Source organism: Podarcis muralis, chromosome 13, assembly GCF_964188315.1.
Source record: "Podarcis muralis chromosome 13, rPodMur119.hap1.1, whole genome shotgun sequence".
In the NCBI taxonomy this organism is placed as follows: domain Eukaryota; kingdom Metazoa; phylum Chordata; class Lepidosauria; order Squamata; family Lacertidae; genus Podarcis; species Podarcis muralis.
In genome coordinates, this window is record NC_135667.1 from 48,734,934 (window position 1) to 48,747,184 (window position 12,251).

A 12,251-nucleotide genomic window follows, 5' to 3' on the forward strand; every position below is an offset into this window, starting at 1 on the left:
TTTACTTCAAATCCTCTTATTTATGTCTTTTAAAAAAAAAAATAGAAGGCGAGTGGGCTGGATCCGGCCCCCGGGCTTTAGTTTGCCTATCCATGAGTTAGACACTAAGAAAAACTGATGGTGAATTTTGGGGCCTGCCTTGCCATGGTTTCTGTTTGCTCGTTTTTATGCCCAATGAGTACTGTTACCAGGGAACTGGAATGGGGGTGAGATACCTCACCCCCAAGCCTTGCCTCTCTACACTACGAGGCAAAGACAAAGAGCTGCTGTACATTGCCAAATGTAGCAATTCGCTAATTGTACTGGCTCAGTGGAAACTTTAGAATATAAAATCACTCCAGTGACGGATTTACAGTGGTACCTCGGGTTACAGACACTTCAGGTTACAGACTCCGCTAACTCAGAAATAGCACCTCGCGTAAGAACTTTGCTCAGGATGAGAACGGAAACGGAGCGGCAGTGGGAGGCCTCCATTAGCTAAAGTGGTACCTCAGGTTAAGAACAGCTTCAGGTTAAGAATGGACCTCCAGATAAATTAAGCTCTTAACCCAAGGTACCACTGTTCACCATTCCAACATTGTTCTACTCAGAAGGAAAATGGCTAGCAGGGGAGGAGCTTGGGACATGGGTAAAAGGTAAAGCGTTCATTAGGTCCAGTCGTGGCCGACTCTAGGGTGGCGGCGCTCATCTCGCTTTACTGGCTGAGGGAGCCGGCGTACAGCTTCCAGGTCATGCGGCCAGCATGACTAAGCCGCTTCTGGTGAACCAGAGCAGCGCACGGAACCACCGTTTACCTTCCCACTGGGAGCGGTACCTATTTATCTACTTGCACTTTGAGGTGCTTTCGAACTGCTAGGTTGGCAGGAGCGGGGAACGAGCAACGGGAGCTCACCCCGTCGCGGGAATTTGGACCACCAACCTTCTGATCGGAAAGTCCTAGGCTCTGGTGGTTTAACCCACAGCGCCACCCGCGTCCCGGGACATGGGTAGGGGCATTCATAATCCCGAAGTGTTGTTGTTTTTTTAGTGCAATCCCTGAAGTGAGTGGGTGATAATCACTGGCATCCTGGCACCTGAGTGCCAGACAGGTCATCATTCCAAGACAATTCTAAACCAACCTCAGTGGATTGGGGTCTCAGTCAAGACAAAGGGTGTGTTTAACTTGGCTGGGGAAACAGGAAAATGTAAATACTTTCCTTTGTTTCACCTGAAGATTAGAATCTGGAGGTCATGTGAGGGAAAGGGCAAGCCTGGCTGGTGCTCAGGTATCTATCAGAAGACCCCTCCCAGTTTATGACATAGTTATGACAATTTCCGCCCTCCCTTCCCCACAGGTGGGCGGGGTTTGCGGCACCGGGTGGGGGCTCACCTGGGCAGGTGCCTCCCACCTATTTGGGCCAGCCTTTGACCCACCCTCAGCCAGGGAGGACAATGGACGGCTGGCCGGGGTTGGGGCAAAGGCCAAAGAAAAGAGGCTGACCCCTTTGTCCAAGCCTCTTTTGGTTTCCCTGGTCGAGGGCAGGTCAAAGGCCGGCCCAAACAGGTGGGAGGCACCTGCCCAGGTGAGCCCCTGCTCAGTGCCGCAAACCCCACCCACCTGTGGGGAAGGAAGGGCAGAAATTGGGGAAATCGTAAGAAAGGGGGGCATCCTTTGTTCGCGGCTTCTCTTGTGCTTCTTCCATGTGGTAGTTGGAAGTCTTGTTGCAACAATAAAGATCAGGCTTACTGGCCTCTGTCTTGCTTCGATCTCCTGGCTGAAGTCTCTTTCTTGTGATCCCTGGCCTGTGTTGTAAATAAAACTTGCCCTTTTCCCTTATGGGGTATCCAAGAGCCCATATAGAGTCCTTCCAAAGGTTCCCTATTGGTAGGAGAAAATAACAGAGGCCAACCAGAGAATATTGAGAAGCAAAGCAGCTAGTAAGCTTGATCTTTACTGATCTGTTGCAACAGGGTGCTCCCCTCACCCGAAGGAGAGGAGGAGGAACCCAGAAAAATGACACGCAAGGCCTTATAAAGACTTTTGAAATTCCCAACCTGTAGATCAAGACCACCCCCAGAAACATCATACAGTGGTGCCTCGCAAGACGAAAATAATCCGTTCCGCGAGTCTCTTCGTCTTGCGGTTTTTTTCGTCTTGCGAAGCAACCCTATTAGCGGCTTAGCGGCTTAGCGCTATTAGCGGTTTAGCGGCTTAGCGGCTATTAAAGGCTTAGCGACTTAGCGGCTAAAAGGCTATTAGCGGCTTAGCGTTTATTAAAGGCTTAGCGGCTTAGCGGCTAAAAGGCTATTAGCGGCTTAGCGTCTATTAAAGGCTTAGCGGCTTAGCGGCTAAAAGGCTATTAGCGGCTTAGAAAAAGGGGGGGAGCGAAAAAAATCGCAAGACTCGCAAGACGTTTCCGTCTTGCGAAGCAAGCCCATAGGGAAAATCGTCTTGCGAAGCGCATCGAAAAACGGAAAACCCTTTCGTCTAGCGGGTTTTTCGTCTTGCGAGGCATTTGTCTTGCGGGGCACCACTGTACATATATCACAGAAGGGGTGTAACCTAAGACCACCCCTCAGATACATCATACCTACATCACAAAAAAGGCGGTCTAAACAGAAATTTGAATGTTGTTTTTTCTGCTGTCATTGTTTATCTCCTGTCTAGCAGGTTACTTGATTGGATTTCCTGGGGAGCCTGGCCAATCTTTTGTAATGATAAATACTTAGTTCCTGGGCCAGGTCACAGGCTCACACCCTATTCGTATCTTAAATGTGCCCTTAAGACAGGATTTGTGAGGAAAGAGACAATGGGGAGGTTTCCCACTTTGACCTTGCAGAGAAAACATTTGCTCAGTTTAGGAATCAAAATGGTTCCAGGTTGGCCTTCCTGTGCTGATCTATGTACGTGCTTGGTTGGTACGCTCATGAACATTACCATATATCGAAGGCTTCAAAATTCAAAATTCCTATTCCCAAGGACTCCCAGTACGCAACTGTGAATGAAGTTGGATTCACTGTAATATTTCTTGCTTGAGAACAAGTAATTTACTCCCTGCCAAGTTTTCTCTTAAAAGTTTTGAGAGCTGAACGAGTCTGTCTCTGTGTTAATATGTAATGGGAAGGAATGTTTGTTAAGTAGGTTGGTCACCAGGCAGGAGGAAGGGAGCTCTCCTTACTGCATTGACAGAGGTGCTTAAATCAGAATTTGGAGGTCAAATGTGGTAACGAGTCACTGGCCCTTCTTCTGCGCCTTGGGTTAAAAAAGGCAGTTGGCGTCATTAAACACACTTCCAGATCTTCACTTACACAATTAGCTCTGGGAAATGGGACTCGCTCACCACATCAGTACTTTGGTCTACAACCTAGCCGTGACAATGGAGCTGCTATGTTTTTTGCAACATTAAATATTCCTAGATGTAGGAGAGCGTTTTTCTATGACAAAGTTCTGTGCTTTGCCATCTTTGTGGAAGGGTGATTTTGCGGGATAAGCAGTCACCTCTCACCAACGTGCTTAAGCCCAAGGAATGCATGAAGGGGTTAATGCCATAGAGTAAGCTGTCCTGCCAGGCTTAGCTATGCCACTTCCCCTTTCCTTGGAGGGAAATTGGTAATCAAGCCTTTGATCACCTCTAGTCTACAGAAATGTGAGACGCCCCATCAGTCTTGGCATTCTGCCTGCTCTTGTTTAGGGAAGAATTCCCCTGAATTTGAACTTCCTTGTCCTAGTTGAACCATTTTAATGTTTATACCTTTTAACTGGGGTGGGTTCTTTTGGTATATTTTCATTATGTGTGGCTTTTAAGATTGATTTTGTACTTGTAAACTGCTTAAAAGCCATTTTGGCACATTAATTCATAATACAGTGGTACCTCGGGCTGCAGACGCTTCAGGTTACGCGTTTTCGGGTTGTGCACCACGCCGAACCCGGAAGTACCGGAACAGCTTACTTCCGGGTTCCGGCACTCGCGCATGTGCACAACCACTAAATCGTGCTTTGCACATGCACAGAAGCGCCAAATCGCGACCTGCATGTGCGCAGGCGTGGTGCTGCGGGTTGCGAACGTTGCGGTTTGTGAACGCGCCTCCCGCATGGATCATGTTCGCAACCCGAGGTTCCACTGTAACTTGGGTGAGGTATGCTAGACTGAGCAATAGCGACTGGCTGAAAATCTCTGTGAGCTTCACAAGCGAGTGAGGATTTGAACCCAGGTCTCCCTCATTTTACACTCTCTCCATTCTGTTACACCGCTGTGAAGCAAAATATGTATCTCCTCTGTGGGCCTGAAAATCCAAGAATTCTGATCTTGACTGTGGGTGATTCTTCATCCTGTATGTTTTGGAACACAATTAGATTCGAGGTTTGGAGTCAGGGTGTGAAAAGCTTACAATCCTGTTTTTTTTCTGTTTGGCTGGATTTTAGGCTCCCACCAGTAAGCCAAGAGGTATAGAACAGATGTTGGCAGACTCTATCAATCATTCAAGGAAGTACGGCTTGCGGCAGGTAAGGAAACAGTGTGGGTTTATGGAAGCAACTGCATTTTGCCTGTATTCACTGTCGTCTCCTGGTCTCAGAATCATAGAATTGTAGAGTTGGAAGGGACCCTGAGGGTCATCTAGTCCAACCCTCTGCAATGCAGGCATCGCCTAGAGATATAAGCCATGCTTCTGAATGCGAATCAAATCATGAGACAAGTGTGATCTTAAATACCCCCCACCCCAAGGCCCTTAAATTGGGATGCGGCACATTTAGCAGGTGCCTCGCAGGAGGGACGCGGGTGGCGCTGTGGGTAAAAGCCTCAGCGCCTAGGGCTTGCCGATCGAAAGGTCGGCGGTTCGAATCCCCGCGGCGGGGTGCGCTCCCGTTGCTCGGTCCCAGCGCCTGCCAACCTAGCAGTTCGAAAGCACCCCCAGGTGCAAGTAGATAAATAGGGACCGCTTTATAGCGGGAAGGTAAACGGCGTTTCCGTGTGCTGCGCTGGCTCGCCAGATGCAGCTTTGTCACGCTGGCCACGTGACCCGGAAAGTGTCTCCGGACAGCGCTGGCCCCCGGCCTCTTGAGTGAGATGAGCGCACAACCCTAGAGTCTGTCAAGACTGGCCCGTTCGGGCAGGGGTACCTTTACCTTTACCTTTTTACATTTAGCAAACCAGACAACTAGCCTGCTACACGATGTAGGTAAATCGTGTCAATGCTCAGTGCTCAGCCATTGCAGGACTTTGGGGCGTGGCCACTTCTCAGAGATTTCCGCTTTAATTTAAAGAAGAAGCAGAAGCCCTGGAACAGACTAGCTTCTCACACTTAGTAGACCATGGGTAGGCAAACAAAGGCCCGGGGGCCAGATCCGGCCCATTCGCCTTCTAAATCTGGCCCACGGACGGTCCGGGAATCAGCGTGTTTTTACATGAGTAAAATGGGTTATTTGTGGGTCATAATAATAATAATAATAATAATAATAATAATTTATTTGTACCCCGCCCATCTGGCTGGGTTTCCCCAGCCACTCTGGGCAGCTTCCGACAAAGATTAAAAATACATTAAAATGTCACATATTAAAAACTTCCCTGAACAGGGCTGCCTCCAGATGTCTTCTAAATTATCAGGTTTATCTCTGACATCTGATGGGAGGGCATTCCACAGGGCGGGCGCCACTACCAAGAAGGCCCTCTGCCTAGTTCCCTGTAGCTTTGCTTCTCGCATTGAGGGAACTGCCAGAAGGCCCTCTGCGCTGGACCTCAGTGTCCGGGCAGAACGATGGGGGTGGAGACGCTCCTTCAGGTATACTGGACCGAGGCCGTTTTGGGCTTTAAAGGTCAGCACCAACACTGAATTGTGCTTGGAAATGTACTGGGAGCCAATGTAGGTCTTTCAAGACCGGTGTTATGTGGTCTCAGTGGCATAGGAATTCATTCATTCCCCCCAAAAAATATAGTACAGCCCCCCCCCAAGGTCTGAGGGACAGTGGACTGGCCCCCTGCTGAAAAAGTTTGCTGACCTCTGTAGTAGACCTTAGCAACTAATAGACATGGACAGGCACCTCCCAACATCTTCAGCAGTTGGTGCCAAGCTAGACCTTTTGCAAAATCGCCGTTAAAAGTGGTGTATGAAAGGCATTGGGACGCGGGTGGTGCTGTGGGTAAAACCTCAGTGCCTAGGACTTGCCGATCGTATGGTCGGTGGTTCGAATCCCCGCGGCGGGGTGAGCTTCCATCGTTCGGTCCCAGCTCTTGCCCACCTAGCAGTTCGAAAGCGCCCTTAAGTGCAAGTAGATAAATAGGTACCGCTTTATAGTGGGAAGGTAAATGGCGTTTCCGTGTGCTGCGCTGGTGCTGGCTCGCCAGCTGCAGCTTCGTCATGCTGGCCACGTGACCCGGAAGTGTCTCCGGACAGCGCCGGCTCACGGCCTCTAGAGCGAGATGAGCACGCAACCCCAGAATCGGTCACGACTATCCAGTTTAATAAAGTAGTTTTGTAGTGCGCCCAATAACCCACAAAATCTGTTTGACCAGACAGAGTGTGTGTGTGTGTGTGTGCATGTTTATATGTGCACCCTGAGAGCAAAGCTGCCACTTAATGAATAGTTTTTAAGAAATCTTACAATGTCATCTGTCACCAAATCCTTTGTATCTGGAGTGGTTTCATTTGTTTTCAACCCACCTCGCACCAAGGGCGAAAATCCTTTTAAAGCCTTTACAGTAACAAGCCTTACAGAATAGAATACTAGAATCCTACAACTATAGAGTTGGAAGGGTTTTCCAACCCCCTGCAATGTAGCTGCTGAATAGATATTATATATTTATCTTCCCCGACAGGGACTCGAGGCAGCTGACAGATAAAAATAAGAACAGCTAAAAAGATTAAGAGAAAAAACACAATCATTAAAAAAGAATTAAACATGGATATAATTAAAACTCGTGTGTGTGTTTGTAACAGACAGACAAACACAACCAAAACAGCCCAGCACCAGCCCCTGCATTAAAAGCATTCAGTTTCCAAGAGTATTGGAACAGGAAAGTCTTCAGCTTCCAGAGGAAGGAAAGACAGCAAGGAGGGAGCCAGTCTAGCTTCTCTCGGGAGAGAATTCCAAAATTTGGGAGCAGCCACCAAGAAGGCCCTATCCCGTTTCCCTGCCAAGCATGCCTGGATAAACTTGTCCATCTAAAACTGGAAATTATCCCTTATTTCAGGGATAGCCAACACATTGTTGGCCAGAGGTTAGTAGAATAACTCCCATCAGCCCCTGCTTGCATGGTCAGTGGGGCAGAGATGCTGGTCATTTGCAACCACAGCATGTTGGAGGGACCATGTTGGCAGGCCCTGTTTTATTTGCCAGACGCCTGCCATTAAAAGTGCAGCTCAAGGGAAAAGATATTCCACCATCCTGTTGCATTTCTGAATCATCGAGTTGGGCAAAGGCTCATTTAGACGGTTGCTCAACCGTGTCCCTTGGCCCTAAAGATTAGTCAGGCGACAAATTTTGATCGGTGACTAAAGCTTTTGTCGACTCATCTGCCAATCACCTTATTAGAAGAAGTTTATGACCCTTATCAGAGGGATTGCTGAACTGCTCATTACCTGTAAATATGATTGCCATGCAGGAAGTAGATAGGTTCACACTAAAGAAAATACTTTGTGTGTGTGTATGACAGAGGAAAGAAGAGGAAATGAATACAATCGTGAATGACACCAGAGCACAAGAAGTGACCCTGAATCGCACCTACGAGTCAATGGAGAAGTTGGACAAGGAAGATCCTGTTTGGTTGGAAACTCGTAAGCCCCTGTTAGATCTCTTATGTGGTGATGCCTATCAGATTAAACTTAGGACCCGCTTGCATGATCCATTCAAAGCAGTATCATTCCACTTTGCACATGGCTGGCTTTCCCTAAAGAATCCTAGGAACTGTCATTTGCTAAGAGCTACAATTCTCAGAGTGGCTGAACAGGAGCTTTAAGCAGGTAATGTGTACACAGCCTAAGGCTCCTGTTTGTTCTTTTTGCTTATTTGCAAACTAGCAGCGCAGAGATCAGAAACGGAGACATAAAAATATGAGCAAGCCACCTCCTTTGCTGAATAACTTGTACAGTGGTACCTTGGGTTAAGTACAGTACTTAATTCGTTCCAGAGGTCCAGTCTTAACCTGAAACGGTTCTTAACTTGAAGCACCACTTTAGCTAATGGGGCCTCCTGCTGCTGCTGCGCCGCCGGACCATGATTTCTGTTCTCATCCTGAAGCAAAGTTCTTAACCTGAAGCACTATTTCTGGGTTAGCGGAGTCTGTAACCTGATGTGTATGTAACCTGAAGCGTATGTAACCCGAGGTGCCACTGTACAGTGGATGCTCGGGTTGTGAACGTGATCTGTGCAGGAGGCACGTTCGCAACCCGCAGTATTCGCAACCCGCAGCACTGCATCTGCGCACGTGTGGGCTGCGATTTGGAGCTTCTGCGCATGCACAAAGCACGATTTAGCACTTCTGCACATGTGTGAGTGTTGAAACCCGGAAGTAACCTGTTCCGGTACTTCCAGGTTTCGATGTGTCCGTAACCCGAAAACGTGCAACCTGAAGCGTCTGTAACCCGAGGCATGACTGTATTAAAATACTCCACTCCTGTCACCAACCCTTATATTACAAAAGGAACAAAAGCCTATCCTGAATTTAATCTGGCAACAGATAGGTAGCCGTGTTGGTCTGCCATAGTCAAAACAAAAAAATAATAAAAATAAAATAAAATTCAGAAATAGACTGGAAAGAGAAGCTGCTGAATTGCAACTCATTACCAAACTTAAAACCATGGAGAGACCTGGTCTGAACAAAGACATTGGATTCTTATCTCATTATACATGACAAAGCCATTTTTCACCTTCTCACCCCTTGCTTTTTCCTGTAAGACCTATTGCAGTCGTTAAGAGTCGTCAACAGGCTCATCACAGCTATCTGCCAATCACCCATTCCCACCACCCTTCTGAGTAATACCCCTCCCCACCTTCTCACTATATAGAAGGATCTGGCAACTTCTGTTTCAGTGTATCTGAAGAAGTGTGCATGCACACGAAAGCTCATACCAAGAACTAACTTAGTTGGTCTTTAAGGTGCTACTGGAAGGAATTTTTTTTGTTTTAATCTGGCAAGAAGCTGCTGGTGTTTGTCAGCCTCAGGCTTCATAGAATCATATGCCCTGCTTTGGTTCAGCGGCTTGCTTTCCGTTGCAGCTGTTCTCTCTGGCTCCACCTCTTCCATCACACATACTGCTGCCACACGCTGTTGTTTTTTCCTGTATGCATTTCCTGAATCCTGGGGAAATTCCATTGCGAGGTTACCTTGGTCTGACTGGAGACAAGGAGAGGGACTTGAAGGTCTCAGAGAAGTTTGCTTGCAGCCTGCATCATTTGCACCTTCGCGCTTACCAAGTCACCTAAGAGATACAGTTGGAAATAAAAGCACAATATTTGAAATATTATTAAAAATGCAGAGTAACAGACCTGCAGCGACAACAGCCATTGCAAATTCTTTCGTCCCAATGTTACCTCTGGTTAAACAGAGGTCTTGAAACAACTACAAAAACCTGCCAAACCAGAGTCAAAAGTGAGTGCTTGCGCCATCCGTTTTTTTCAAAACACCTTTGACTCTTTCAGGCAGGCAAAGTTCTTTCTCTGGCTTTTTCTTCCTCCTTGAATAATTTTGTCAGCTTCTTCTGCATTGCCCAGGAGGCGGCGCTGAGGGGTGAGCCCCATCATTGCAGGCAGCGATGCAGACAGACGAGGAATGAAGAGACTAGACTTAGGATATCGGAATGTGAAAAAGGCCGCAGCTTTATTGACTGGCACGAGGATCTAGCAATTTAATCACATTAAAATCCTGTTTAAATAGCGTTTCAGCTTATTGCTGCCAAACTGGAATTGGCTTGGTACTGGAGAGATTCGAGTCGATTAACAGGGGAGAGCTGGTTACAGCAGGCTCTGGAGAATCGCTATAGCTGTAAAAATTAATGCATAACTAAAAGGTGGCCGAGGGGAGGGTTGTGTGCTAGATTCCTCCTCTGAATAGCTGTGCCTTATTCAATAAACTAGGAAACATGGATTGGTCTTGACACCTACTGCCCGCATTTCATAGGCTCTGGGGGAGAGAGCGATGGATGTGCAGAGCTCTACATTGGCAGGAGCAGTTAGAGATACGAGTTGGTGATCAAGAGGGGAAATCTGTTTTGTGCTGGACTGGGCATTCAAATTCTGTGATGTTTTCTCCCTGGGCTTGTAATAATTTCACTGAATTGTCGGAGGAAGTGAGTGTAGACTGGAATTCATCCCTGGACATAGTTTATTTCCCTTTCTTCTGTTTTCTTCATTGTTATACAGTGGTACCTCGGGTTACGAACTTACTGTATTTTTCGCTCTATAAGACGCACCTTTCCCCTCCTAAAAAGTAAGGGGAAATGTGTGTGCGTCTTATGGAGCGAATGCAGGCGGGAGGCTCTGCTCAGCGCTCCCTTTAAAGAGCTGCGTGGAACGTGTGTGTGGCTCTTGGGGGCTTTTCCCCAAGGAGGGAGAAGGGGTTATGTCCTGGCTTATGGGACAGCCGCACGCAGTCTCTCCTGGACAGGGGATGAAGGCTCCCCTTGCTCAGGAGAGGCTGCACACGGCTATCCCATAAGCCAGGACAGCAAGAGGGATCGCTGCGCAGCAATCCCGCTTGCTGTCCTGGCTTCTGGGATTCAGAATTTTTTTTTCTTATATTCCTCTTCCAAAAACTAGGTGCATCTTATGGTCTGGTGCATCTTATAGAGCGAAAAATACGGTAACTAGTTCTGGAGGTCCGTTCTTAACCTGAAACTGTTCTTAGCCTTTATTCCCCCCTGTGTGGGGCTACCTTTGAAGGTGACCCAGAAACTACAACTAATCCAGAATGCGGCAGCTAGACTGGGAGTGGCCGCCGAGACCATATAACACCAGTCCTGAGAGATCTGCATAGGCTCCCAGTACCAAGACCAATGCAAAGTGTTGGTGCTGACCTTTAAAGCCCTAAATGGCCTTGGTCCAGTATACCTGAAGGAGCGTCTCCACCCCCATCATTCTGCCCAGACACTAAGGTCCAGCTCCGAGGGCCTTCTGGCGGTTCCCTTGCTGCGAGAAGCCAAGTTACAGGGAACCAGGCAGAGGGCCTTCTTGGTAGTGGCACCCGCCCTGTAGAACGCCCTCCCACTAGATGTCAAAGAGAAAAACAACTACTTTTAGAAGACATCTGAAGCCATCCCTGTTTAGGGAAGCTTTCAATGTTTAATAGATTATTGTATTTTAATATTCTGTTGGAAGCCGCCCAGAGGAAAACCCAGCCAAATGGGCAGGGTAATAATAATAATAATAATAATAATAATAATAATAATAATAATAATAATTTGTTCCTGCTGTAGATCTTTACTGCTTCCTCCCTGGTAGCAGTGAGGCACCATTTTGTGGTTCCCCACAGGTGCCAACATATCTTGGACCAGCTCTAGCCTGGACTGTTGCCAGCATGTGGCTGTCCAGCCTTCCAGAGAGGCAGAGCCCACCGCTCCTCTAGGCAATTATAGAACTATACAATAATAGAGTTGGAAGGGAGCCCGAGGGTCATCTAGTCCAACCCCCTGCAATGCAGGAATCTCACCTAAAGCATCCATGACAAATGACCACCCAACCTCTGCTTAAAAACCTCCAGAGAAGCAGAGCCCGCCACCTCTCGCGGGACTCTGATCCACTGTCAGACAGCTCGCACTGTCAGAAAGCTCCTCCTGATGTTCAGTCAGAATCTCCTTTCTCGTCACTTGAAGCCATGGGTTCGAGTCCTGCCCGCCGGAGCAGGAGAAAACAAGCTTGCTCCACCTTCCATTCGACGGCCCTTTATATATTTGAAGATGGTTATAATATCTCCAGGGGACGCGGGTGGCGCTGTGGGTTAAACCACAGAGCCTAGGGCTTGCTGATCAGAAGGTCGGCGGTTCAAATCCCCGCGACGGGGTGAGTTCCCGTTGCTTGGTCCCTGCTCCTGCCAACCTAGCAGTTCGAAAGCACGTCAAAGTGCAAGTAGATAAATAGGTGCCACTCCAGTGGGAAGGTAAACGGCATTTCCGTGCGCTGATCTGGTTCACCAGAAGTGGCTTAGTTATGCTGGCTACATGACCCGGAAGCTGTACGCCGGCTCCCTCGGCCAGTAAAGCGAGATGAGCACCGCAACCCCAGAGTCAGCCACGACTGGACCTAATGGTTAGGGGTCCCTTTACCTTTACCTTATAATATCTCC

The 12,251-nt window shown here is 48.0% G+C and overlaps 1 protein-coding gene across 1 annotated transcript in view; it reads left to right on the top strand.

Moving 5' to 3' along the window:
• The window catches only part of SH2D4A (SH2 domain containing 4A), a 36,199-nt gene that overhangs the window by 9,118 nt on the left and 14,830 nt on the right, over positions 1–12,251 (top strand). The window contains exons 3-5 of the mRNA XM_077918314.1: positions 1,335–1,562; positions 4,403–4,483; positions 7,629–7,749. Coding sequence (XP_077774440.1) covers positions 1,335–1,562; positions 4,403–4,483; positions 7,629–7,749 — 430 coding nt within the window. The remainder of the gene's footprint in view (positions 1–1,334; positions 1,563–4,402; positions 4,484–7,628; positions 7,750–12,251) is intronic.